We start from the raw sequence: 27,252 nt of genomic DNA on the forward strand, positions 1-27,252 counted from the left end.
AGCGCAGTAATAGGGACAGGAGGAGGTCCAAAGGGCAGCTTCTAGAGAGGTCTGCAGCCACTATTATTATCATCATCTCCGTTGTAGACATGAGGAAACAGACTCAGAGAGGGCCGGTGGCTTTCCCAAGGTCACACAGCGCCCAGAGGCGGAGCCGGAACGCGAACCCCGAATCTCCGCCACGGGATCCATTCCAGTGCCCCCAGATTCTGCAGTCCTCTGGCCCCTGGGCAACCTCTCGCCTGGTCCAGACCCGAGCGCCCTCGCCCCCATCCGGCCCCTCCCTCCTCCCCCATATTTAGCGCGAATCCGATCCGGGGCTGGGCCGGGCGCTACTTAACGAGGCCCCCGTGTTCTGGAGAGCGCGGAGCTGGAGCCAGGAGCCTGAGCAAGATGATGATGGTTATGCAGCCCGAGGGTCTGGGGGTCGGGGAGGGGCACTTCGTGGGCGGCGGCGGCGGGGGCGGCGAGTATATGGAACAGGAGGAGGACTGGGACCGCGACCTGCTGTTGGACCCGGCCTGGGAGAAGCAGCAGCGGAAAGTGAGTGCTCACGCATTTCCAGATGGCAAAACTGAGGCCTGAGAAGCCGGGCGGTTTGTCCTTGGCATCTCAGCAGGTCAAGGGCAGAGCCTGTCTTGACCCAGAGTGTCTCTCCCTCGCCCAGGCTCTGCCCATCCGTCCTCTGCTGTCCCCCAGGGCTGGAAGAGAGGACTGGGAGCCTTCATGAGGGGTTTAGGGTGACAAGGGGAGTTTCTGGGGTCCCCATCCCCAGGGTTCATTCCCCTGGGCTCACCGCCCCACTTCTGCTGGCGAAAATGGATTGAGAGATGCAAGTTTGAGGGGTTTGGGTAGACTAATCTTTCTCCCCACACCCCCACTCTCTAGTTTAATATTCCTGGCCCGCCTCGAGGGCTTGCAGCCAGGCAACCGGGTGACTTGGGGGTGTGGGGGAGGGGGAACCATCCTAGACCCCCCAGCCCCACATCCCCTCTGGATTCTCTCCATCCTGGCGTCCATAGTCACTCTGTCCCAATTGTCAAATGAGGAAACAGGCCTAGAAAGGGGCAGACATAGCACCCAAATCATATACTGCCAGAAAAAGGACCCCCCAACCTGAGGGTCTTTGCTCTTTGCTTGCCCCACCCCCCACTGTTTCCCAAGATACCCCTCCCCACCCCAGAGGCCCTGAGTCTGCTGAAAAGGCCACGAGGTCGGGAGGAGGGGAGCCCTGGGTCCCCTTACGCAGTAACCTGACCCTCTGACCAGATGGACACTTTGTGCTGAGGCAGCGCCTTGAGGGAGGCTGGAGAGGGGCACACGGGCAGCTGCTGCCCAGGCCCAGCCTTGTAGGGCCCTTGACCCCCCTCCTCGATCTATTTTCACTCCCCGACTTTCCCAAGTGGAGGGGGCAGGACACCTGGGTTCCCAAAAGAGAAAATGATCCGGGCTGGAGTGGGTAAACTGGGGAGCGGCAGGCCAGGGGTAGGGAGGACACCATGAGGTCATTGGACCCTGCTCAGCATTTGCCAGTAATACAATTGCCATGCCAATGGTAGGACTCTAGGAAAGGTCAGGGAAGAGAGGTGGATCTGAGAATTCCAGGACTTAGAATCAGAGCACTTCCGCTGGGTTAGAGACAGGAGATGACCCCCAGGGCCAGGAGGCTTAGCTGACTCGGCTGGGGTGCCCCCGGTGACGCGCCTCCCCGCAAGCTCCTCCTGCACCTGTCTCCAAGCAGGGCTGCGGTCCTCTGGTCCAGCAGTCTCCTGGTGATGTCATCCCTGCCCCTGCCTCCAGCTGCCATCTGTTCTGCAACCACTCCTCTGCCCACTCCCACCCACCCAGGCCTCTCCCAGATCCAGGTCCACATGCCCCGCTTAAGACACAGGCTACTCTGTAACTTGCTTTCATCACTTAAAAAGATATCCGTAATATCTTTCCAACCCAATTTAAAGCCACCCACCTCATCCATTCATTCAACAGCCGCACAGCATAGATGCTCTGTAAATTAATCAGCATCCCCTGGAGTTGGACATTCTGGTCATTTTTTTCTCGTGTTTATTACAATGTAGTGAACATCTCTGCGCTCGGCTTTAGCCCCACCCCTTCCCTGCTCCTCCTCCATGTCTTGGAGCACTCCCACCTCCTTCCGCTTGATGCCTTAGTCCTCTTCATTCAACCTCCAAAACATTCATTCAGTATTTTTTTAGGAGGTCCTACTATGTGCCAGGCACTGTTTTAGGTCCCAGGAATTCAGCACGGGGCAAAATAAAGCCCCTGAGTCAGGGAGCTTATATTCCAGCCAGGAGCAAATGTTTCTATCTCATCCAGCTGGTCCTGCCCCGTTCCCCTCACTGGCCCCCTCCCTCTCTCACGCTGGTCCCAGGCGCCAACTCCTCACTTCTCCCTTCTGCTCTGCCAAGCCGTTTGTCTCCCCTCTGCAACCAGGATGAACTTTCTACAACACAGTTCTGTCCACCTCTCTCCTCTGTCTGAAAGCTTTCAGCATCCCGAGGGAATGAGCTTTCCTCACTCCCTGTTGCCCTCGGGATCAAGTTCAAACTCCCTGGCTTAGCACCCAAGATGGTGCATGACCTGGCCCCTGCCGCCCCTCCGGCCTGCCTCTCACCAGTCACACCCCAACACCCCCAGCTTCATTCCGGCAGTGCCCAGCGAGCTGTAGCTCCACAGTCCTAGCAACTGTTTCTCGCCGCTGACACTCATCCGCGTGGCTGTCGCTGCCTGGAATGCCCTTGCCTGCCCTTCTCTGCCTGAGTGACTCCTGTCCTTCCATTGATCAAATATTAGCCTTCGCCAAGACGTCCCCCACCTGATTTGGAGAACTCCGCCCCTTGACTCCTCAACACTAGTCTTTCCCAGCACTTTTCAGACGAACATGACTCTCTGATTGACTGTGACCTCCTTTAGGGCCGGGACCCCGTCTCATTAAACGTCATGTTTGACAAATGAAATAATGTCCCTTCCTCTGCCATGGAGGCCCCACCCAGACCTGCCTTTCCCCTGCCCCATCCAGACCCAGAGCATCTCCGACTCCAGGGTTGGAAGGAACTACAGAGAATCCAACTGCTCTCTCCTGCGTGAGGCCCCATCAGTTAGTGCTCAGCACCCACTTACACACCACTGGTGATAGGAAGCTCACTCCCTTCCCTGAGCAGTGACAGCCTCTCAACTATTTAAAGCATCACCTTCCATGTCCAGCTCCTAGGGCATCTTAAAAGCTGATCTGTGGAAAAGAAGCTGGCTGAAGGAAATAATTCCAAATTACTTTCAGGGCCACCTCCCTGGAGTATCTGCTTTGCAGTGGGGGAATGCTCTGAATGCTAGAATCCTGCGAGGTCGGAGGAAGAAGGAGCTGAGACGTCATGGAGTCTGACCCCTTAATTGTACAACTGGGGAGACTGAGCTCAAGAGAGGGCAAGGGGCACACCCAAGGTCACAGAGAGGGAGTAGCTCAGCTGGGTTAGGGCCCAAGTATGAATTCTACCAAGGGCTCTACAGCCGATGGCAGAATCCAGGGCCTGGAAGCTTGGGAGGTTGGTGGAATCTTGTGCACCAGGCTCCGGGTCATGCCCATCCCCAAAAGACAAACAGCTGTATACCAGCCCTCCCGTCCCAGATGGAGGCTGAGGCTGAGGCTGATTCTGGGGAGAGAGGGAAGGCAGTCACCTCCAGAAACCAGGTCAGGCCGGCCCTGATCCTCCACGGCCTGCAAAGCTCTCGCACCCGCATAGTCTACTTGGAGGCCGGTTCACAGCAGCCTTGGGAGGCCCATGAGATAATAACACAGTGCCTTGGGCAAAACCCTCAGAGCCAAATGTGCTTCAACCCAGAGTTTTTCAGATTTTAGAAAGGCCATTTCAGCCTGCATTAGCCCTTGTGCCTCAGAGGGTCCAACACTTTGGAGTGTCTCCTTTACCATTTTCGAAGTCCCCCTCCAGTGCTTGAGACTGGCTGAAGCTGGAGTCCTGGCGGCAAGGTGCCCCTCATCCAAACTGGGACCTGCATGGGCCCCAGACCCCATTTCTCCTCTTCCAGGAGGACTAGAGCTCAGGGAGGGAAAGGGCCTGGCCCCAGATGCACAGCCAGCCCCGGGACTTGAATCCCGGCCTTCGGGCTCTGAGACCTACCTTGACCGAGAGGCCTGAACACTGTCCTCAGCCTAGAGTCTAAGCATTCTCTGCCCCCAGACCTTCACTGCCTGGTGCAACTCACACCTGCGCAAGGCCGGCACCCAGATCGAAAACATCGAGGAGGATTTCCGCAATGGCCTCAAACTCATGTTGCTCCTGGAGGTCATTTCAGGTGAGGGGTGCAAATCAGAGCACAGGGACCCCAGGACCTAGAGGAGTCCAGAGGGCTGGGGAAATATGGCAGCAGAGAGTTGGAAGGGGACTTGGTGGGGGAGGGGGAAGTTTGAGGACAATGTCTTCAGCTTCCTCTCATGACCTTTGACCCCTTGACCTCTCCTCTTACACCCAGGAGAGAGGCTGCCCAGGCCAGACAAAGGCAAGATGCGCTTCCACAAAATTGCCAATGTCAACAAGGCCCTGGACTTCATTGCCAGCAAGGGGGTTAAGCTGGTGTCCATCGGTGCTGAAGGTGAGGAGGTGGTAGGAGGAGGCCTGGTCAGGGGGTGGGGGGGAATTCCTGACATCAACAAGTCACCTCCATGGGGATAACCACCCATGCCTCACAGGAGGGAGTGTAGGGACCAAATGTACCCAAAGTGCCGACACGGGACCTGACACCTAGTAGATGTTGAGTGAATCTTTTTTTTTCCCTGAGGAAAATTAGCCCTGAGCTAACGTCTGTGCCAGTCTTCCTCTACTTTATATGTGGGTCACCATCACAGCATGGCTGACAAGTGGTGTAGGTCCATGCCTGGGATCTGAACCCGTGAAGCTGGACTGCCAAAGCGGAGTGCACCAAACTTAACCACTACACCACGGGGCTGGCCCCTTGATGAATCATTTTTAAGTAAAAAGATTGAGCAACTACTAGGCGCCAGCCCAGGGATGGGCGATAAGGGCCAGAGGGTGGAGCAGGGCGGAAGGTAGCTGAGGCCTGGTAGTACAGACCTTGAACGCCAGGTGGAATCTGTCCTCACCCTCTGGCCTGCAGAGATCGTCGACGGGAACCTGAAGATGACCTTGGGCATGATCTGGACCATCATCCTTCGCTTTGCCATCCAGGACATCTCTGTGGAGGGTGAGCAGTGGGGAAGCAGGTAGAGTGAGAGGGCTGGCCCAGACCCTGCCCCAACCAACGCTCCCCCCATCTCCACCCAGAAACCTCGGCCAAGGAGGGCTTGCTCCTGTGGTGCCAGCGGAAGACGGCGCCGTACCGCAATGTCAACGTGCAGAACTTCCACACCAGGTCTGTCAGCTGATCAGCGCATGCGCACGGGCCTCTGCCGGGCCCTAGGGCCCCTGTCACAAGCCACAGGGGAGGAGAGGTCACCACCAAGTTCCCAGAACAGTGACTGGAAATAGGAGGACTGAGTCAATGTTGAACTGAATCCAGGAGGGTGAGAGAGAATCCATGAGGAGGGAGGAGGGGAGACATCCCTGGAAGGGCATTCCAGCCAGGGGGAACCTCCTGAGCAAAGACTTGGAGGCCAAACACATCTAGAAATTGGTGTGGCCCAAGCCTAGGGGAGGTGAAGGAATTGTGATGAGCTCGGGGGGGATGGCACAAGTCTGGTAATGAAGGGCCTCACATGCCAAGCTGAGGAGTCTGGACTTTACCCCCTTGTACACATGACATTGTCTTGATGGGGGTGCTCCTGCGAGGAGGGCAGAAGAGGGCCCCAGCTTGAACCTGGGCTGACCTCCCTTCTCTCTGCCCAGCTGGAAGGATGGCCTGGCCCTCTGTGCTCTCATCCACCGACACCGCCCTGACCTCATCGACTACGCCAAACTGCGCAAGGTAGGCCTCCGCCGCCCCCAGCCCCAACACCCCAACCTCTGCCCTCAGCTGACCTTTCACCTCTCCTCCTCACACCCATCTAGGATGACCCCATTGGCAACCTGAACACTGCCTTCGAGGTGGCAGAGAAATACCTGGACATCCCCAAGATGTTGGATGCGGAAGGTGAGAGGAAGCCCAGCCCGGGCGAGGACTCCACTTATCTGTCTGCAGGGTCCAACCGCCATACCTGGAATGCTCCTCCTGGAACGCTCGGCCCCTCACCCCACTCCCTGGTCAGAATCCTTCCTGCCACAGGCCCCTGTCTCCAGGCCCCCTCTCTCTCATCCCCCTGCCCCTCTCCACCCAGAGGAAGCAGCCTCCCTGCCTCTCCCCTTACCTAATGGCTCCACCCTCTGGGAGCATATTGGTCCCTCAAGATTGGGAGCTCCTCTGGGAAAGATGCTGCCTCTGGCCCCTTTGCCCAAACAGGGTGTTTAGTCAGTTGAGGGAGCAAACACTTTCTGAGCACCTCCTGTGCCTGGGGTGTGTGGGCACTGATGGACGAGAACTTGGTCTGGCCTCTGAGGAGTTCGTGGACTTGGGGAAGAAACAGACAGACAGATGGAGTCATGGGAGGGTTAGAGACATCAGGCAGTGTGGACTGGTACCTCATGAGGGCCACAGTGTCCGCTGATGCACCCACTCCCTCGTGCTTTCCTCACCACACAGAGGGGGAGGTTGCTGGGCCCTGGGATGACCAGAGGGCTTCAGGGAAGAAGACACTGGGTTTGGGGTAGCTGGAAGCTAGTGGCTGTGACTAAATGTCTCTGCCCCCTTCTGTCCCAGGGGAGCTCTTTGCCTGGGTGGGGACATGAGTCCATTCCCCAGCCCTGGCTTTGGCTAATAAACACCTCACTGCCATCCCCCAGACATCGTGAACACCCCAAAGCCCGATGAGAAGGCCATCATGACCTACGTTTCCTGCTTCTACCATGCCTTCGCCGGGGCCGAGCAGGTAAAGGCACTCATCTGCTGGGCTGGGCTCGTGCACCCAGGGGCCCAACCTGGGCCGCATCCCGACAGTTGGAGGTGCCAGGCCCCACGTGGATGGGAGTGCTACGGCCCCACCTGCACATCCTCGGTCCTTGGGGAGCTCAGGAGCGGAGGCGTCTGGCCTCGAAGCTCCGTCCTCATCCTAAAAGATGTGCTCCCCTCATCCCTTCCCCGCTTTGCATGGGTCCAGGTTTTAAGGGCATCACACAGGGAGGCTGGGTTGGGGTGTCTGCGGCAGCTTGTTCTAACGCCAGCCCTTCTGCCCACTCCCACCGCAGGCGGAGACAGCTGCCAACAGGATCTGCAAAGTGCTGGCGGTGAACCAGGAAAACGAGAAGCTGATGGAGGAGTACGAGAAGCTTGCCAGTGAGGTGAGATGGGCCAGAGGGCCTTTCCCCTTCCCCGACCTGGGCTCTCCCAGGCCCGGCTAACCCCAGGTCTGCAGAGCGCCCCCCCTCCTCAGAGCAGCCTTGGCCTTCCCCAGCCTTCTCCTGCCATCTTCACCCATCTCTTGCCCCTTTCTGCCCATCCAAGCTCCTGGTCATTCAGTGATTCACTCGTCATTCATTCATTTATCCATTCACTCATATTTAGGCAGTCTCGTGGCCCTTTGCTCTGTGCCGACCTCTACTGGTCCCTGGACTCAGAAATTAACGATCCTATTCCTTCCCTGACTAGGGGGGACCCCCCCCATTCTGTCCTCCAGTACCCCCCCTCCCCCTCTGCTTGAGGCCCAGCCTTTTGGCCACAGGCTGGGTGTGGGTGGAGATGGGTGGATGAGGTGAGCAGGCCAGCTCAGAGCTCTCTGCTCTCCCCCTGCCTGGCCCTGGCAGCTGCTGGAATGGATCCGCCGCACCATACCGTGGCTGGAGAACCGTGTGGGCGAGCCCAGCATGAGTGCCATGCAGCGCAAGCTGGAGGACTTTCGGGACTACCGGCGCCTGCACAAGCCACCCCGCGTGCAGGAGAAGTGCCAGCTGGAGATCAACTTCAACACGCTGCAGACCAAGCTGCGGCTGAGCCACCGGCCGGCCTTCATGCCCTCTGAGGGCAAGCTGGTCTCGGTGAGCCAGGGTGGGGATGGGGGTGACTCCAGCTCTGCCCATGTTCCCTGGGTGACCTTGGGCTCTGTGTCCCCGTCTGTACAATGGGTGAACCGTGATGGAGGGCACCTCTGCCTGTCCCACAGGACATCGCCAACGCATGGCGGGGGCTGGAGCAAGTGGAGAAGGGCTATGAGGACTGGCTGCTCTCGGAGATCCGGCGCCTGCAGCGGCTCCAGCACCTGGCTGAGAAGTTCCAGCAGAAGGCCTCCCTGCATGAGGCCTGGACCCGGGGTAGGTACCCCTCATGGGGCTGGATTCTGTCCTGGGGTGAAGACTGGGAGGAGGGGGTGGTCCTGGCAAAATGCACAGGTCAGGGCTAGGTGTTCTGCTAGTTAGCTAGAGACCCATTTTCTAGTCCCACCCGGACTTGCCGCGCAACCAGGTCACTGGCCGTCTTTGGGCCACAGTCTCTTTATCGTAAACTCAGGCCCCTAACTCTCTCCTGGCTCTGGCCTTCGGCAAGTCTACTCTGATTAATTTGTCATTTAGCGTTTTGTTTGTATGCATAGCAGGTGTCCAAAGGTGAGTCTCCAACACTCAAAGTTTGACTCAAAGTTTACCGATGCCAAAATATTGCGTGAGTCAAATATAGCATGCTGTATGAAAACACTCATTCTGTATCTCATCAGGGGTTTTAATCCTACAAATGAATGAGTCCTGCCTAAAAATACTAACAACCATTAATAATGGATTATGGGCATAATGAGTATCAATGGTTTGATATAATAACAATTCTTTACATATACAGCCACTGATGGGACCCTGTGGAGGTCTCTGAGCCTCTAAAACTCAGTTACTGCCTCTGCATAATGCGGAGGCACTCAACAAATGGTCGTTGTGCAATTATTATAATTATGGGTTTTATTTGCATAATTATGGTAATTGTTATTCTCAAAACACTTTTACATTCATCATTGATTCATCCAACAAATAGTCATTGAAGGTCTATTAAGTACCAGGCACCGTGCCAGGCCCTGGGGACACTGGTGAGCAAGGGAAACCGGCTCAGGGGCTCATGGGGCTCATGGAGTCGTGGGGAGGCAGTTACCAAAACTGTCCGAAGGACCACCCTGAGCGTGGAGGGGATGCTGACGTCATTTATGGGCCATGCCCTGGAACGGGAGCTTCACTTAACTTTATCACACTAGCGCCTCAGGCCAAATCCCTAGGGTAGACTGGGCAGGTGTGGGCACCTGCATTTCAGAGAGGAGGAATTTCCGTGGTCACACAGCCCGGCTCGAACCCCCTGCTCCTGCGGCGGCCGCCGCTGCGTGACCAGAGCCGGGCCTCTCTCCGAGCAGGGAAGGAAGAGATGCTGAGCCAGCGCGACTACGAGTCCGCGTCGCTACAGGAGGTGCGGGCGTTGCTGCGGCGCCACGAGGCCTTTGAGAGCGACCTGGCGGCGCACCAGGACCGCGTGGAGCACATCGCGGCGCTGGCCCAGGAGCTCAAGTAGGCGTGACCCACTACCGGGCCCGCCCCCAGCGACAACGCCCCTCCCTGGCCCCGCCCCTCGGCGTCAATCCCCGCCTCACTCCCATGCCCTCAAGAGACTTCCTTCTCCCCGGTTTGGTAACCCTGCCTTGGTACCCAGGTCGTTCCCCATCATCACTTGTCCCGCGCCCCTCCTCCCGTAACCCTGTCTCCATCTCCCGACCCCGCTCTGCTAGGCATACTCTTCCCCACCTGCGCTCGGCCTGTCCCACCTCCGTGGCCTGCCCGCTCCCTTCAGCTCCAGGCCAGGTCTACTCCCCCAAATCCTCTCCATCAGCCTTGGCCTCGCCACCTCCTCCTGTAAACCCGCCCTTTTTTGCATAACCCGGCCCCCAAAACTCAAAGCCCCACCCCCTCCCTCCAAGCTCCTTGAGGGATTGGAGTTGAGGACCAGTGGGGGGCTGGGACCCCTCCTCCCCAGGAAAGCCCTGCTTAACCCCTACCTACCCTGGCTGTCTCATGCCTTCACCACCACCCCGGGCAAGGGTGCCAGCCCCGGGAGGGCAGGCAAGGAGGAAATCTAGGCTGGGGTCTGGCCCACAGTCACCCTGCTTCTCGCTCCCAGTGAACTGGACTACCACGAGGCAGCGTCGGTGAACAGCCGCTGCCAGGCTATCTGCGACCAGTGGGACAACCTGGGCACGCTGACCCAGAAGAGGCGGGATGCGCTTGAGGTGAGGCTGGGAGCCAGGAGCTGGGGGCTGGGGACTGTAGGTGGGTGAGGGGGGCCCACTGGGCAGGCTGCTGACTCACCATCCCCACCACCCCTAGAGGATGGAGAAGCTCCTGGAAACCATCGACCAGCTGCAGCTGGAGTTTGCCCGGCGGGCAGCGCCCTTCAACAACTGGCTGGATGGTGCTGTGGAGGACCTGCAGGACGTGTGGCTGGTGCACTCGGTGGAGGAGACCCAGGTGGCCGCGGGGGTTCCAGGTGTGGGGGGACTGGATGGGATGACAGGGAAGCTGGCCTAAAATCCTATCAGCCACTCCTTTGGGCTCCTGGGGAATGGGGACGGGAGGAAAGCGCCAGTTCTTGAGTGCTGGGCTGGGAGACAAGAGGCCTGGGTTCTTAAGCCAGCCCCGCCCTGGACCAGCTGCATGGCCTGGAGCACGTTGCTGCCCTTTCTGTTGCCTGTGGGAAGTGTGGGGGCACTGGCTGATGCTTCCTGCCTGTTGCCTCGCAGAGCCTGCTGACAGCACATGAGCAGTTCAAGGCAACGCTGCCCGAGGCTGACCGAGAGCGAGGCGCCATCCTGGGCATCCAGGCTGAGATCCAGAAGATCTGCCAGACATACGGGCTGCGGCCCAGCACCACCAACCCCTACATCAACCTCAGCCCACAGGACATCAACACCAAGTGGGACACGGTCAGTGCCGCCTGCGGCCTTCCCTGCCTCCCAGCCACTCCTGTGCATTCTAGCCACCCTGAAACCTCAGGTGTCCCCAGATGTGGAGAATCACGTCCACCTTCGGATCTGGAGTCTGCCACAGCCTCCACGTGGCGTCAGACAAGTCTCCTTGCCTGTCTTGGCCTCATCTGTAAAATGGCCGTAACAGCAGCATTTTCCTATCAGGCCTCACATGAAGTAGAATTAAATCTGGTGTGTGGACATCCTTTACAAAACAGCCTAAATTAGTTGTAAATGGTGCACTGACCCCATCTCACAGATGAGGAAACGAGCCTAGAGAGGTTGAATAACTTGCCCAGGAGCTTGTCCATATAGCCCAGACAATGCGGCTCAGAGCAGCAGGTTCGAGGCACTGGAGCCCATCTCCCCTGAGAGCCATCTCCCGGCCCCCAGAGCTGCCCCTGGCGCAACCACCCTCCTTCGCAGGTCCGAAAGCTGGTACCCAGCCGTGACCAGACACTGCAGGAGGAGCTGACACGGCAGCAGGTGAACGAGAGGCTCCGGCGACAGTTTGCAGCCCAGGCCAATGCCGTCGGGCCCTGGATCCAGGGGAAGGTGGAGGTAAGGCCTGGGTGGAGGGGCCACCCCGGGGAGTGCGGCCAGGGCTGGACCGTGGCGAGCTGGGGGCCCTCATCCCGCCCGGGTCCCCCTGCAGGAGGTGGGACGCCTGGCAGCAGGGATGGTGGGCTCTCTGGAGGAGCAGATGGCCGGGCTGCGGCAGCAGGAGCAGAACATCATCAACTACAAGAGCAACATCGACCGGCTGGAGGGCGACCACCAGCTGCTGCAGGAGAGCCTCGTGTTTGACAATAAGCACACCGTCTACAGCATGGAGGTGGGGCCACGCCCGCGCAGAGGGCAGGGGAGGCGGCACTGGCTGGGGGAGCCCGGGGCACCGCCGCTGGACACAGCACGTCTGCTCTAGGAGGGTCCCCCATTGTAACCATGGGGCTACTGAGACCTAGCAAGTGGAAGTGACCCATCCGGTCACAGAGCAGTCTAAAACCAGGCCAGGATTGGCCGTGGCTGCTTGATCAATACTTAATACATAATAAATCATCAAACTTTAAGGCAGGGAGGGCTGCTGGAGGTCACTCAGTGGAACCTCCAGATGCGGACAGAGGCCCAGACAGGGGGAGGACTTGCCCAGGGTCACACAGTGGGTTGGCCGGGAGCTAGAGCTAGGGGCCAGGCACTGGCCGCCCACTGACTTGGCCTGTCTCCTGCTCTGCCAGCACATCCGCGTGGGCTGGGAGCAGCTGCTCACCTCCATCGCCCGCACCATCAACGAGGTGGAGAACCAGGTACTGACCCGAGACGCCAAGGGCCTGAGCCAGGAGCAGCTCAACGAGTTCCGGGCATCCTTCAACCACTTTGACCGGGTCAGCAGGGGCCCAGGCCTGCGGGGTGGACTTGGGGGCTGGTGGGGTTTGGGACCCAGCCTGACATCTGCTCACCCATCACAGAAGCGGAACGGTATGATGGAGCCCGATGACTTCCGGGCTTGCCTCATCTCCATGGGCTACGACCTGGTGAGTGTCCCCCAGTCCCATCCCAGGAGTCCCTTCAGTGCCTCCCTCCTACATACTGACCACCTACTGTGTCCTTCCCACCTTCACATACATGATCTCAATTCCTCCTCATCACGCCCACTGGGGCTGGGTAGAATTACCCCATTTCACATAGGGGCTGTCAAAGGCTGAGGGAGAGAAATTAACCTGCTCAAAGACACACAGCTAGGATTTGGACCCAGTTCTGTGTGACTCCAAAGCCTGAGCTTGCAACATTTTTACCTCAGAGAAAGGGCACTACAGAAAGCCCCAGAAAAAAGATCAGAACCAATGGGCCACAGGGGGCATTGTCACGGGCAGGAAGCAGATCTCAGCCTAGTAGAAAGGACTTGCTGAAGCCAGAGCTGACTAAGGCTGCAGCAGACGGTCTATGGAGAAAGGAAGCACCTTGTCACCGGGGTTGTCAAGCCAAGGCTGGACAGTCCCCAGGAGGGGACATCAGGAGCCCTCCTGGCTCTAGCACCCATGGGCATGGTGCCTGCCCTCTGTCCCTGCAGGGGGAAGTGGAGTTTGCTCGCATCATGACCATGGTGGACCCCAACGCAGCCGGGGTCGTGACCTTCCAGGCCTTCATCGACTTCATGACCCGAGAGACAGCCGAGACTGACACAGCTGAGCAAGTTGTGGCCTCCTTCAAGATCCTGGCGGGAGACAAGGTGAGTCCCTGGCGGCGGAGGGGGCTGGGGGGCCGGGGCAGGGAACAGAACCTGTGGCCCTCAATGCCTCTTCTCCCCCAGAACTACATCACCCCTGAGGAGCTGCGGAGGGAGCTCCCGGCCGAGCAGGCTGAGTACTGCATCCGCCGGATGGCGCCCTACAAGGGGCCTGGGGCTCCGGCTGGGGCCCTGGATTATGTGGCCTTCTCCAGTGCCCTCTACGGGGAGAGCGACCTCTGACCTCTGACCTCGACCCCTGAGGTTCTCCACACAAGTAGGAGCGAGGTTGCTCCCTCTGGCTGATCCCATCCATCCCTCGGAGCAAGGGCCCCAGAGAATGACCAGCCAAGTGCTTATGAATAAAGATCCATCGAGGGGCCTCTCTCCATCTCCTTTTGGTTCCTGGAGCAGAAGGTGGGCCCTCAGGTTCCGGGGCAGGACCAGCTACCCGACTTTGACCCTCAAGCGGCTCCCACCACCTCTCCTTGCCCTCAGGGATTGAGCATTCACACTACACTAGGTCCCAGGACACCACTTTATTGCTGTTAGAAAAGGGTGCTTACACCGTGGAAGGGAACACTGTCCCCAGATCCAGGGGGACCAGAAAATTTAGAGCATCACACAGAGGGAAGCCGGGGCGGGAAGCCAGACCCTGCTAAGGACAGAGCTGGGTTTAAGACCAGAATGATTTCTTCCCACCTGCTCCTTACTGGAGCGCAGCGTCCTTGCCCAGCTTCGGCTGCCAAGACATCATCCTTCTCCCAGGATCCTCCTAGCTACCACAATTCAGCCAAGGTGCAGCTGGGGAACTTCAGGGTAGGAGCTGGGTGGAGGGCATAGGGGCCGTGCCCCTAGCCCAGTGCCCTTTGCTCACCCTGAGGTACCCTGTCCCCCAGCCAGCTGTGCCTCCTGGGGAGGGGCCTGGACATGCAGGGTAGGCTGGGGAAGGGGCCGCTCTGGTCAGCACCACGTCCTGAGCTGGCGCTCCTCAGTTCACCACCGCCGAGCTGGCCATAGTGTTCACCCCACAGGCCCCGGACCCACGATACAAGTAGTAGTAACCCTGGGAGAGAGGGGGCTGGTGAGGGCCCTAGGGCGGGACGCGGGCTGGAGGGCCGGGGGCCGAGCGGGCAAGACTCACCTCCTCACCCCAGTCAGTGCCCCAGCTGTTCTTGATGGCCCAGAAGGGGACTGCAGAGCCTGGGGGGGTGCAGAGTGCGCGGAGTCAGGGCCCCAGGCACTCTGCAAATATCTGCTGGGGGCCTACCGGGGGACAGGTGCTAGGAAAAGAGCAGAAAGCGAGACAGGCCCACCCGCCACCTTCCCGGAGACCTGGTGCAGATCTGGGGTTTGCGGACGGCACCCACCCCCTACCTCTAGCAGGTTATTCGCCCCTAACAGGTCAACCTTCCACCGCCTCAGCTTTCCCAGAGCCCAAGGCAGGGTAAGGACAGGGTCCCTAGGCATTCCTCTGATGTCCCCTTCCAGAGATCCTGAGATGCTGTGGTCTAACCTCTGCCTGTGACCTGGGGTGGATGGGAAAGGGGGTCAGCAGAACTCACGGTTGCCATAGCCCACGAGCAGCACAGCATGATCAATGAGCCAAGGGCTGCAGAGGGGCCGCAAGGGGTGAGAGATCCCGTGGCGGTAGAACTGGGTGGGGGGAGAATAAAGGAGTGGGGAGCCAACTCCAAGGAGAAGTGGGGGAGGAGGCACCCAGAGACGGAGCAGGGGCAGCGGGGTGGGGGCCTTACCTGCATGCCAAAAGCATTGATGGCGACGGAGATGGGGCCCTTCTTGGCCAGCCAGGCCGCCAGCTCTGAGACAGGGGAGGGGCAGCATCAGGGACACCCAGGCCCCAGGCCCACCCCCTTGGCTTGTCCTCACCCCATCCCTCACTCACTTTGCTCATTTTTGGTGAGCTCCACTGAATCGTTGATGTAGACCTTGGCCTTCTCTGCAGAGAAGCTGCAAGCCTGCAAGTGGCCATGGTAGCTGTAGTCGTCCTCTGTCTCCAGCCCTCCTAGGGAATGGTGGGGCGGATGGGGGTTAGCGAAAACACGGACCCATTTACCATACACTCGTCTTCTCCCAGCCAGGGGCTGTGCTAAGCCCCTTATACACGAAGTCTCATGTTCCTCATCCACCCCAGGCCACAGGCCACCCCCTCAGAGGGTCAGCCTCATTCTAGGGGTGACACAACTGAGGCTGAGGAGGACGGGGGAGGAACCGGCGAGAAATGTGGCAGAGATGGAACTCAAGTCCCAACTTCTGACTCCTCGCTCGTCCCAGCATTCCTGGGATTTTGACCTTGGCTTGCTCGTCCTGCTCTGACAGTCTGCTCCCCATCTGGCCCAGACCCCTGCCAGGCTCCCGGACCAGTCTCTGTACAGCTATCTGAGTCCCTCAGCCCTTCGGCCTTCTGCCACTGCAGCCCGCTGCTGAACTGAATTGCCAGTTTAGGTCAATACCTCCCCTCAAGGGCGAGGCGTGTCACTACCTGGTTTAGCAGCGTTACAGAAACACAGACCTCAGAGCAGCGAAAATACTAAGACCCCCCTGCCCTGCACCAGGAACCTGACACATTTCTGTCCTCACTTGCTACTCAAGGCAATCCTATGAGGTGGGCGTGATTTCACAGAGGAGGCAACGACCGCCCTGAGAGAGCTGACTTGCCCAGGGTCTTCAGGCAACCACGGTCAGCGTTAAGACGTGAACCCAGTTCACATGATTCCCAGGCTTCTGTCTCTCTCCCTCACACGGTGACTTCCTGTGGAGGGAGCAGTGGCTCCCGATGCCCCTCCTGACCCCACTAATGCATACCCAGAGTCTTTATGGCTGAGTAGGCGTTGGAGGGCAAGCCGCCCATGCAGGCCTTGTCCACCTTGTCACAGTCCAAGAGCTCTAGGAGACAGAAGGCCAGTCCCGAGGAGCCCTCTGGAGGGGCTGGGCTGGGGACAGGGAGGTGGAGCGGGATGCTCACCCTGCTCAGAGAGGGAGAGCAGGGCACCCCGATTCAGGAACCACTGGCCTTCCACATTGCCTGTGACTGAGAAGGCCCAGCAGGAGCCGCACATGCCCTGCAGAGAGATGGCAAAGTCAGGGCTGGGTCCTCTCAACAACCCCAGGGCAGTCCTTATGTCCCACCCTCACTTTTTAGGGGTCCAACCTGGTCCTTGACTTCGGTGACAGCTCCCTTACTCCTCCAGTCCCACTCAGGTGGGGCGGAGTCGCCGACAGACTTGGCTCGGCGCATCTTCACACCTGGTTCTTCTTTCAGGAGGGGATTCAGGTAGATGGTGCGGAACTCCTCCTCTGTGGGCAAAGGTGGGCAGGGCATGTGGGGAAGAATGTTCTAAGCCAGCCCTGACCAGGGGCCTTGGGAGCAGGTCCCGTCTCTTCCAGGATCCATGAGGGCTCTGGCCACCACCCCTACCTGTGAGGTCACTGAACTTGGTGACGCCGTACTGAGCTGTGCCACGGTCCAAGGCCTGGATCTTCTGCGCTCGTACCATGTTACTGGCAAAGATGGACATGCGCCACTGGGCTTCTGAGGACCAAGGAGCAGGAGAAGGGGGGCTTGGACCCCAGGCAGATCACAAGAGGGGCTTGGGGCTAACAGGCAGAGGTTTTCCTGGGGAGTAGGTGGGCTCTGGATCAGGCCTGAAGCGCTTTTCAAGAAGGACAGAACCCTGGGATGGGGAGGGGTGGGGGGCCAGACCTGCACGCGATAACAGTGGGAAGTATGATCAACTTTTGTGGCTAAACTGAGGTGATGACTTTCCAGGTGTGATGGCAGAACCAAAATGGGCTCCAACGGGCATCCCCAGACAGGAGGTGGTGGGGAGGCCTCCAGCAGAGAAAATCTGGCCTGTGTCCCATCCCACTCTACCCAGAATGATGGAGGCCCATGGCTTCTGACCAGGAAAATCAGATGTGAGAAGGGGCCAGGTACCTGAAGTGGCTGCCCAGTCCTGGGTGGCTGGGCAAGAACTTGGGGATTCAGGAGTCCTTGAAAGGACGCACTGCCTTTTGCGTCCTTTCCCTCCCCAACACCAAGGTGCCAAGTTGGAGGGAAGGCCCTGATCTGATTGGGACAGGTACAGCCAAGGCTGGGTCCTCACCCTCCTTCGTCTCATAGGTCCGGTTATAGGTGGTGACAAAGTGCTTGAAGATTGAAGCCATCTTCACAGAAAAGTCCTGGAAAGGCAGAGGGGTCTTTACAAGGGGTCCTTCTCAGACTGACAAGGGAGCCCCAGGCTAGGGTGAGAGGAAGGAAGGGGAAATAAGGCAGCAGCCTGCTCCCCAGAGACAGACAGCCTCCTCACCTGGGTCTGGGACTTGTTCAACAGCGGAAAGACTGAACTGAAAGACTCGCTTTTGTCATCTGGATAGGGTTAGAACAAAGAAATCACGGCTGAACCCGAGTGAAGTCTGATCTGGGCTATCCCAGCATCCTTGGGCTATCCCAGCACCTGTAATCTTGGTATCCACTGGGCCACAGTCCCGCCTCAGAAGCATATGTTTTCCTAGCTCATCAAGGACTTCGAAGCTGCAGAGCTGGAGGGAGAGGAGGTAGCCAGTCTGGGGGCCTTGGCAAGATGGAGCTGGAGGCTGGCTCCTCAGAGCCTCTAAGATTACCCCTAAGGCAATCACCCCCATAGTGGAGAGTGAGGCCCCTTTAACCACAGTGTCTCTGGCCCTCAGGGCCTGGGAAATGACTCGGTGGGGTAGCTGCTCCTCCCACCCCTTCCTCTTGGCTTGACCCATCATCCCAACTGCTGCCAGACACAGCCTGGGGGCGGGGAATCGCAGCAGTCCCATCACTCACCAGGGTTTTCTTGGACACAGGGAGTTGGCACACCGTGGGGTCGTTGCAGGGCGGCTCCTCTAGCGTCACCTTCAGGGAGTACAGCGACCCCCGGCCCGCCTGGATGGAAGGGCGGGTAAGGCGGGCACAGCCACTCCCTCCTCAGCCCGTCCTTCTTTGGGCCCACAATCCTCCCGTGTCCCCACCCCTCCCCAATCAGCAGAGGTTCGATTCTCTCAGGAATCCAGCACCCCCTACCCCAAGTCAAGGCCAAACTTCCCACATCCCTCGGATCAGGGCCCCGCGCACCCCGCACCGGGAAGGGTCCGTCCCCGGCGCGTCCTCACCCGGCGGACGCGACCGCGCACGGCCCCCAGCGCCGCCCGCATGCCGGCAGCCCGGCCGCGGTTGTACATCTCCAGCGCGAAGCGGGCGGGCCCCAGCAGCTCCGGGGGCGCCGGTTCCCAGGCCTGAGCGCCGGCCACTCGGCGGGGCGGGGCGGGGGCAGCGCCCGGGAGCAGCCCCAGCAGCCACAGCAGCTGCAGCCAGGGCGCCATGGCGAGGGCGAAGCCGCGGCCCGCACGCACTGACCGCCCGACGCGGTGACCAACCGATGGGGCGGAGCCGGCGGCGGCCGGGGGACCCGCGTCCCTCTCACGGCTCCTGGCCGCGGGGAGCGGCCAATGGGCGCCGGCCGGGGGCGCCTGCGCACTCGCTTATTTACGGGAGGCACGTGGGGCGCACAGGCGGCGCAGGCGGGACGGCGCCAGCCCCGCGGGCAGCCGGGGCGCGGCCCATGGGATGACTCCGACCTTGAGTAATCCTCTTAGATCTTGGAGCTGCTGTTTGGGGAGGGGAAAGGGCGCTGGGCGGAGAATAAAAATAATAACTAACACTTATTGCATCCTTATTATATATTACGCATTATATGCCGTCTCCCTTTAATCGTCAGCGCAACCCCGTGAAGTGAGTGTTATCCCCGTTTTATAATTGAGGAAATAGAGGCTTAGCGAGATTAAGTGGTTTACCAGAAATCTGGTAAGTGATAGAGCTGGACTTGAACCCTGGGAGTTGGCTTCAGAGCCTGAGTTCACAGCTCCATTGTCTCTTTGAGGCCCCTCTTCTCATCTGCAAAACGGCAGATAATATTCCCTGGACTGGCGGCGCCTCAAGCTGCTGTTGTGAGGACCAAAGGCAAACACGCAAGCATTAGGTAATCGCTAAAGCAATGTGCAGAGGGTTGGGACTGTGCTTGTGTTCTTTCAAGCGTTCACCGCTGTGTTCCAGCGCCTAGCAGGAAGAGGCACAAACAGATGCACGAGGACAGCGCTGCCTCCTCGGAGCTCACAGTCTAGGGAGACAGATGAGAAAAAGACGTGTTTCTGCAAGATGTTAGCAGCTGGCAGAGAGGAAACAGGGCAGAGAGAGTTTCAGGGATTTGGGGAAATCACAGAGGAGGGTGGAGGGTTGGTTTGGGGATGGAGAGTGGAGAGAACTGATATTAGTCCAAAGCTCACTTCTTACCCCAGAAGAGGTCTGAAAATATGAAATGACTTTCCAGCTGCCTGGAAATTCGTGCTGAAGCCAGAGCAGAGCCAGCTCAGCTCCCGGCTGAGGTGTGAGAGGAGAGGCCCCGAGGGAGTCCAGCAGATGCTGACCCCTCCCTGCTGGGGCTCTCCCCAGTCTAAGCTCTTTGGGGCACCCTTTGTCTCTCTTACAGGACACAGTCCCAAGTCCTTAATGAGGCTCCCTCACCCCCTCGAGGTCCAGTCTCAACTCGGTCCTCACCCGGTGCTATGCACTTGACACTCCAGCCTCGCTCTCTTTGCAGCTCCTCAGAAGTTCAAGCTCTTGCACACCTCAGAAGCTTCACACTACTTTTCCCTTGGCCTAACTCCCACACACCTTTCAGCTCTCAGTTTAGAGGTCACCATCTCAGGAATGTGTCCCTGGCCCATCCCCATGGTCCCTGTCTAGGCTCGATGCCACTGCCTCTGTACTCCCAGACCCCTAGCCCCAGGAACTTCCTCTCACACTGGACTGCAATTTCCTGTTCACTTGTGGGTGTCCTCTGCCAAGTCCGGAGCTTGCTAGGGCAGACTCCTTGTTATTCTGCTCACTGCTGTTTCCTTAGCACCTAGCACAGTGCCTGACCCACTTGTACCTGCTTAATGACCATTTGTTGAATGAATTAGTGACTCCCTTGGCATGCCCTGGAGTTGGCGTAATATTACCCAACTATTGTTTAATGTGTAGTTTCACCTTCTAGAAGGATGAAGGCTGTGACTATGGCTCTCACTGTCCTGGCAGAAGAATCTCCGAAAAGCCTGCCATCATTCCATCATTGACCCAGGACCCCTACCCGTGTCTGTGGAAGGCTACCTAGCCACACAGTACACTTTGTCTCCTGAAAGGTCTGAATGAATGAAATGAATTATGAATGAATTAAAAATAGGACTTTCTAAGGCCCCAGCAGAGGCAGCAAGACTTTTCTTAGATCCAGGTTTCCAGAGATCCCCATTAGTGTCATATTTGCCCTTTGTGGGAAACGGTCATCTTTCCCAAAGTCTGTCTCCTGGGCACTGGAGCCACCTGACAAGTGTCTGGGGAAAAGGGTGGCTCACCTTCTCATCAGAGTGAGGCATGAGAGTGTAGTTATATTTAATGGAGTGGGGGAAGAGGAATATATTTATATATATATTTCTTTTTTGGTGAGGAGGATTAGCCCTGAGCTAACATCTGTTGTTAATCCTCCTCCTTTTTTTGCTGGAGGAAGACTAGCCCTGAGCTAATTTGTGCCAATCTTCCTCTACTTCATATGTGGGTTGCTGCCACAGCATGGCTGACGAGTGGTGTATGTCCGTGCCTGGGTCTGGGCCTGCGAACCTGGGCTGCTGAAGTGGAGTGTAGGAACTTAACCGCTAGGCCACAGGGCTGGCCCCGAGGAGGAATATTTTTTAAAGCCACACATTACCTTGGGCAATTCTCACAACAACCTTTGAGAGAGAAATTGTACAATTACAAACGAGTATGCTGAAACCAGGGGCATGCCAACATTCAGAAGCTGAGCAGAAAAGAGAGAGGCAGCAGAGGAGACTGGGAAGAAATGGACGCTGAGGAGGCGGAAGACTACGAGAGGGTGATGCCAAGAAAGTGGAAGAAAAGAGTGCATTTCAAGAAGCAGGAGTGGTTGGCCGTGTCGAATGCCATGGAGGAGGCAAGTAAGATGAGGAGAGAGAAGTGACATTTGGATTGGGCAACAAGTATGTCACTGGGGACCTCATTAAGAGTGTTGGGTTAAGGAGAGAATGTGAGAAGTGTGGACAATGACTGGGGACAAAGATTTCAAGAAGTTTTGCCACGGAGGAGAATAGAAAACAAAGTGATAACTGTGGGGTGTGGGCATCTAAAGAGCGTTTTTAAGGGGCTGGCCCAGTGGTGTAGTGGTTAAGTTCACACACTCCACTTTGGCGGCCAGGGTTCGTGGGTTTGGATCTCAGGCACTGACCTAGCACTGCTCATCAAGCCACGCTGTGGCGGCATCCCACATACAGAATAGAGGAAGATTGGCACAGATGTTAGATCAGCGACAATCTTCCTCACCAAAAAAAATTAAAAATAAAAAAAAATAGTGTTTTTAAGAGGGAGACACTACATGCCTACGGGTTGATGGGAATGACCAAATAGAAAGGGAGATAGTGATGATTCAGGAGAGAGAGGGAAGAATGGCAAGAACAAAGAGCTTGAAAGATCAGGGATGGTATATTAGTTATCTACTGCTGTGTAAAACACTACCACAAACTGAATGGCTTAAAACAATACATATCTATTAAATCAGTTTCTGTGGGTCAGGGGTCAGGCCCAGCTTAGCAATCAAGGTGCTGGCCAGGGCTGCAGTCTCATCAGAGGCTGGCCTGGGGAAGGATCCGCTTCCAAGCTCACATGGTTGTTGGCAGCATTCAGCTCCTGGTGGGCTGCCGGACTTGGGCCTCAGTTTTTTGCCATGTGGGCCTTCCCAACATCGCCACTTGCTTTCTCAAAGCCAGTAAAGGAAAGTGAAGATATTACAATCTCATACAATAGAATCACGTACACATAATCCCATGTATGGATCACTTCTGCTGTGATCTGTTGGTTAGAAGCAATCAGAGGTCCCTTCCACACTCGAGGGGAGGGGCTTACACAAAGATGTGAATACCAGGAGGTGGGGATCATGGGGGCTGCTTTCGTGTGTGTCTGCCCCTGCTGCTCCCCAGAAGAGTGCCCAGCACACAAAAATATTAACCACAGCAAGATTAGCGGCTAACATTTAATGAGCACTAACTACATGCTAGGCACTCCGTGTTCTCAGCATGTCCATGTATCAGCCCATTTAGCCCCACAACAACCTCATGAGACAGGTGTGACGCAGAGGAGGAAACTAAAGCAAGAAGAGAGTCAGTCACCTGCACAAATTGCAGAAGCGGTGAAGGATAGAAGCAGGATTTGAATCCAGTTCCAATAGTGGTAAAGATTTTGCGTCTCAAACTGGCCTCTGCAGACCCCCCGGGGGTACACAAGGCATGCCATTTAAAGCCAAATGATAAAGAGAGCATTGTTTCTCCAAGCACATGCAATGGACTAAATAGATGAGTCTCCCAGTGGCCTGGGGGTTGTGACGGGTGGGGAGTGGGCGACAATGCATAGTCCCGGCTTCTGGTTCAGGAAGTCTGGGTGAGGAACGTGGAAGATGAGCACCTGTGTTTGAAAAATATGCCCTTATACATCAATTTCTGCGCTGGGATGAAGTTTATTTGAAATTTATTTTCTACTGGAATATGCCCCCAGAGTAATCGGGATGGTGTGCAAAATTTGCTACACTTTTAAGACCTGTTTCCAATGAGATGGCAGTTGCTTGCAGCTCACCCTCAGGTCCCAGGGTAATGGGTTGATTTCATCCTCTTCTGCCACTAGGGTTTGAGAAGGCCTGTGCCATTTACATGGAGGTAAATGCTGCCTAGAAATGAAAACGTCTAGGGGATGGCCCCAAACCTAGCACATGGCCAGATGGAAATGACCTGCCTGGGACAAGGTGGGGCAAATGGCAGAAGGTTTGCCTGGGAACGCTCACCTGATGGATGAGAATGACGGTTAACAACTGTATGGTCTGAATCCATTCCAGACAACTCTGACTCACCTGTTGACTTTTGAGAATGGCGGACAACTAATACAAATTTTACCCGGTAAGTAAGATACTTCTGTTTTCTAAGCCTCAGTTCCTCAAGATAACAGAAATCTTCTTCTGGGGCTGGGAGATGGGATAGATTAGAAAAGATGGCAAAATCACAGGCTTTAGAGTCCGACTGACTGGCCTCGGTTCTAATTCTGGTTCTGCCACTTCAAATTGGCTGTGTGACTATGAGCAAGTTACTTCACCCCTCTGAGCCTTTTGGTAGAAATAAGGAGAGGTCAGAAATGTACGTCATTTATCACATCAGTTCTAGCCTTCTGGCAAAAAACCAAACCAAAACAAAACAAAACCCTTGCAGAGAGAGTCCTAAAGGGAGGGATGAGAAGTGAGAGTATAGAAGCCCAGGGCTTTGGGAGGGCCCTGAAGGAAGGAAAGGCCAATAGAGCAAAGCGTAGGTGGCTGGGCTTTAACACACACCACATACACCGGAGATCTCAAAGGGAGACCTACTGTTCCTGGAAATTTGGATTTGAACTTGGAGGGGCATTTGTGGTTATCACATTAATAGGGGCTCTTTTGGTCCTTAGCAGACAGGGCCAGAGATGCTAGACATCCTTCAGTGTTTGGGACAGCCCCACACTACCAAGAGTGGTTCCATGTCCTGCCAAACTTTCTAATGTCCTGCTGGTCATCTACCTAAGTGGAAAAACCTGTTTATAACTCTCTGCACCGAGAATCCTAACTCTGTTGTCTATGTAAATACATGATATCATGTTCACGGTTTTGGTGAATTTTCCAGAAACACTACTGGAGTATAAATCAAGGGGAGAATTTTCCTTGCATGAGTTCAGATCTTTACAAAGGGCGTTCACCATTTCGGAAGGTCAGGTCTCAGCATGCCGGGTCAGTCTGTATTTGGAGCGGTGTCAGTGATCACAAGGATCAGTTCATTATGTCTTTTGACCCAGCATGTACATGTGGAAATGCAGATTTCTTTTGCACAAATTACTTTCATTTTATTTTCCCTTGATTATTTTTTTTTTAAGATTTGTACCTGAGCTAACAAGTGTTGCCAATCTTCTTTTTTTTTCCCGCTTTTTCTCCCCAAATCCCCCCAGTACATAGTTGTATATTTTTAGTTGTAGGTCCTTCTAGTTGTGGCCTGTAGGATGCCACCTCAGCATGGCTTGATGAGCAGTGCCATGTCCGCGCCCAGGATCCGAACCAGCGAAACCCTGGGCCGCCGAAGCAGAGCACGCGAACTTAACCACTCGGCCACAGGGCCGGCCCCTTTCCTTGATTTTTAAAATTATGTGGTTAGGTAGGATATTAGCTACGAATTTCATTTCATTCTTTTACAAATACTCACCAAGTGCATACTATGCATCAGGCACAATCTAGATGCTGGGGATGTCAAGAGGGCCTTGTAAAATATTTGTCGTTAAATGGCGTGTTGGATCTGACACAGTTGGCGATTCACTGGTAGGCTCACCCGGGTTTTCATCCTAACTCCACCGTGACCTGGGACACATCTTTTCCCTTCCTGAACCTCAGCTTCCTTGTAGATTGCATAAGATCACGCGGCCTCTCACATCTGCTCACTGAAAGGTAGCGGTGGACATTTTTATTATGTTGATTGATTCCTTTTTGGCACAGGTACAATAACACTGCTTTACCTTTTTTAAATAATTCCTCAAACTCCATTGCCTAGTTACCTTTTTTCTTTTGAGGCTCTTCCTTGCTCTCCTATCTCTAAGTTGTCCAGAATCTTCAGTGATTTATTTAGTCCGAAAGAGCGAGGGGTGGGAACTGGATTCTAAGGGCGCTGGCTGTGGTCTGAGCTCTCTTACCACGCGGGGTGCGCGAGCCTGGGAGCCCACTGCTGTTATGACTTCTCCCGACACACGGTGGCGCTGTTGAGTCTGGTCCTGGACATTCCGAGTGTCGTGAGCCCTGAACGGAAGTTGAGGGGCGTGCTGACTGTGCCCTCACCTCCCATGCAGACACTGCCCTCCAAAGCACGACCGCTGAGCCAGAGGCCAGATCCAGAGAAGAGTCCGGCATCACTGGACGAAAATCAGCCCTAATCTACATCCCCTACGTGCAGCTAAAAATTAAAGCAGAGATCAGGCCTCTGAGCTTCACACCACCTACTTGACATCAACTCTTGGATCTCAGACTCAGCCAAAAGTGCATACGGTTTTCATCCCCAGCACACTTCAGGAATCCCCCATCTCAGCATATGGCATCACTATTCCTCCAGCTGTTCAGTCCAGAGACCTGAAGTGTCCTTGATTCTTCCCTTTCCTCCATGTCCCACGTCGAACCCGTCATCAGGTGCTCTGCGTTCCATGTCCCAACATCGCCCAAATTCGTCCACTTATCTCCATTCCCTTGGCCACCGCTCATGGCCACACCATCCTTGCTTGCCGGACTGGATCCACTCTTGCTTCCAATAATTCCCTCTCCACGCAGCAGCTAGAGGGACCTCCTTAAACATAAACTGGACAATATGATTAAAATTGCCTTTTAGAATAAGTTTAAAAAGTGAATCAAGGGGCCGGCCCCATGGCTGAGTGGTTAAGTTTGTGCGCTCCACTTCGGCAGCCCAGGGTTTTGCTGGTTCAGATCCTGGGCCCGGACACAGCACTGCTCATCAAGCCATGCTGAGGTGGCATCCCACATGCCACAACTAGAAGGACCCACAACTAAAAATATGCAACTACGTACCGGGGGGCTTTTGGGGAGAAAAAGGAAAAATTAAAAAAAATTGAATCAATATATGGGGCCAGCTGGGTGGTGTAGCAGCTGAGTTTGTGCACTCTGCTTCGGTGGCCCAGAGTTCACCGGTTCAGATCCCAGGCGCGGCCCTATGCACCGCTTGGCAAGCCATGCTGTGACAGGCATCCCACATATAAAGTAGAGGAAGATGGGCACGGATGTTAGCTCAGGGCCAGTCTTCCTCAGCAAAAAGAGGAGGATTGGCACAGATGTTAGCTAAGGGCTAATATTCCTCAAAAGAAAAAAAAGTGAATCAATATAAAGAAAAGCGTGTGGTAAACGATAGTATGAGGAAAAGGTGGGTCAAACACAGAAACCCCAAGGCATGGGGCCTGCCCGGTGGCGCAGCAGTTAAGTGAGCACATTCCGCTTCTGTGGCCCGGGGTTCACCAGTTCGGATCCCGGGTGCGGACGTGGCACCACTTGGCACACCATGCTGTGGTAGGCGTCCCACATATAAAGTAGAGGAAGATGGGCATGGATGTTAGCTCAGGGCCAGTCTTCCTCAGCAAAAAGAGAAGGATTGGCAGCAGTTAGTTCAGGGCTAATCTTCCTGAAAAAAAAGGAATCCCAAGGCCAAGAGGATGGGGGCTGCAGGCTCAGTGGCGTCAGAAACACCTGGGCTCAAATCCGGTCCGCCGGCACCTGTGAGCCTGGGGGCACTTGGCTTCAGCTCCACAGGTCTCAGCTGCTCAGAACGGCCAGATCACCAAAGGCCAATCTGCTTGTCCAGTAGCTAGATGCCCAATTTCCAGAATTGTCAATTGTTTTCTTTAAAGTTGTAGTTTTACCTCTGGCCTTGCCCTTGACATTTTATGAGCAAACATGTGTCCCTGGTCAACCATCCCTTCCCCCGCTTTACTGCTGCTGCCCCAGCAACTGCCCTGTCCCCTGACCCAACATGTCCCACTGCCCCTCCCACAACTCTCTCTTCTGCCCTCACCCCTATCTCTGCCCCTTCCTCTACTTAAAGAAAATACAGAGTCCCCCAGACCCTTTCTGGGGTTTCACGGTGTCAAAGCTACTCTCACAATCCTGCTAAGACATTATTTGCCTTTTTTAACGCACTCTATCCTGAGTAGAGTGTTTTCCAGAGGCTGTGGGACTGCAATACTGCACAGACGCCCGCAGAGACAGACAGGAGAATCCAGCTTCTCCTCGTAAGCTAGACGCTAGATTTGCCCAAGCGTAACATGGCTACTCTTCACTACATCTGTTTGTTTTGGGAAACAGTTATTTTTCATAAAAATACATTATTTCTGTTAACA

At 56.0% G+C, this 27,252-nt stretch overlaps 2 protein-coding genes across 5 annotated transcripts; one reads left to right on the forward strand and one right to left on the reverse strand.

Annotated features, from left to right (window-relative positions):
- The first annotated feature begins 326 nt into the window (after positions 1 to 326).
- On the forward strand, positions 327 to 13,611 carry ACTN3 (actinin alpha 3). Of its 3 annotated transcripts, XM_014844758.3 has the most exons (21): positions 327 to 543; positions 4,212 to 4,326; positions 4,504 to 4,623; positions 5,146 to 5,232; positions 5,313 to 5,400; positions 5,874 to 5,952; positions 6,036 to 6,117; positions 6,864 to 6,949; positions 7,266 to 7,358; positions 7,821 to 8,051; positions 8,177 to 8,324; positions 9,395 to 9,545; positions 10,153 to 10,261; positions 10,359 to 10,499; positions 10,772 to 10,954; positions 11,423 to 11,557; positions 11,652 to 11,831; positions 12,232 to 12,378; positions 12,463 to 12,528; positions 13,065 to 13,223; positions 13,305 to 13,611. In XM_014844758.3, exons 1-21 carry the CDS (start codon positions 394 to 396, stop codon positions 13,461 to 13,463), a joined length of 2,709 nt encoding a protein of 902 aa, XP_014700244.1. In that variant the 5' UTR covers positions 327 to 393; the 3' UTR covers positions 13,464 to 13,611. The 3 variants fall into 3 exon arrangements, with proteins under 3 accessions (XP_014700244.1, XP_014700242.1, XP_070344326.1); XM_014844756.3 differs by having other exon boundaries at positions 368 to 543; positions 12,232 to 12,528; XM_070488225.1 differs by having other exon boundaries at positions 368 to 543; positions 13,065 to 13,611.
- A 129-nt stretch (positions 13,612 to 13,740) lies between these two features.
- CTSF (cathepsin F) lies at positions 13,741 to 18,724 on the reverse strand. Of its 2 annotated transcripts, XM_014844763.3 has the most exons (14): positions 18,381 to 18,724; positions 18,055 to 18,153; positions 17,699 to 17,783; positions 17,552 to 17,610; positions 17,348 to 17,423; positions 16,660 to 16,773; positions 16,393 to 16,538; positions 16,207 to 16,303; positions 16,047 to 16,127; positions 15,127 to 15,246; positions 14,978 to 15,042; positions 14,786 to 14,876; positions 14,365 to 14,423; positions 13,741 to 14,286 (listed from the first exon to the last, which is right to left on the reverse strand). In XM_014844763.3, exons 1-14 carry the CDS (start codon positions 18,588 to 18,590, stop codon positions 14,212 to 14,214), a joined length of 1,377 nt encoding a protein of 458 aa, XP_014700249.1. In that variant the 5' UTR covers positions 18,591 to 18,724; the 3' UTR covers positions 13,741 to 14,211. The 2 variants fall into 2 exon arrangements, with proteins under 2 accessions (XP_014700249.1, XP_044618184.1); XM_044762249.2 differs by lacking the exon at positions 16,047 to 16,127 and having other exon boundaries at positions 18,381 to 18,720.
- Positions 18,725 to 27,252: the final 8,528 nt, after the last annotated feature.

Source organism: Equus asinus, chromosome 17, assembly GCF_041296235.1.
Source record: "Equus asinus isolate D_3611 breed Donkey chromosome 17, EquAss-T2T_v2, whole genome shotgun sequence".
Lineage (NCBI taxonomy): Eukaryota > Metazoa > Chordata > Mammalia > Perissodactyla > Equidae > Equus > Equus asinus.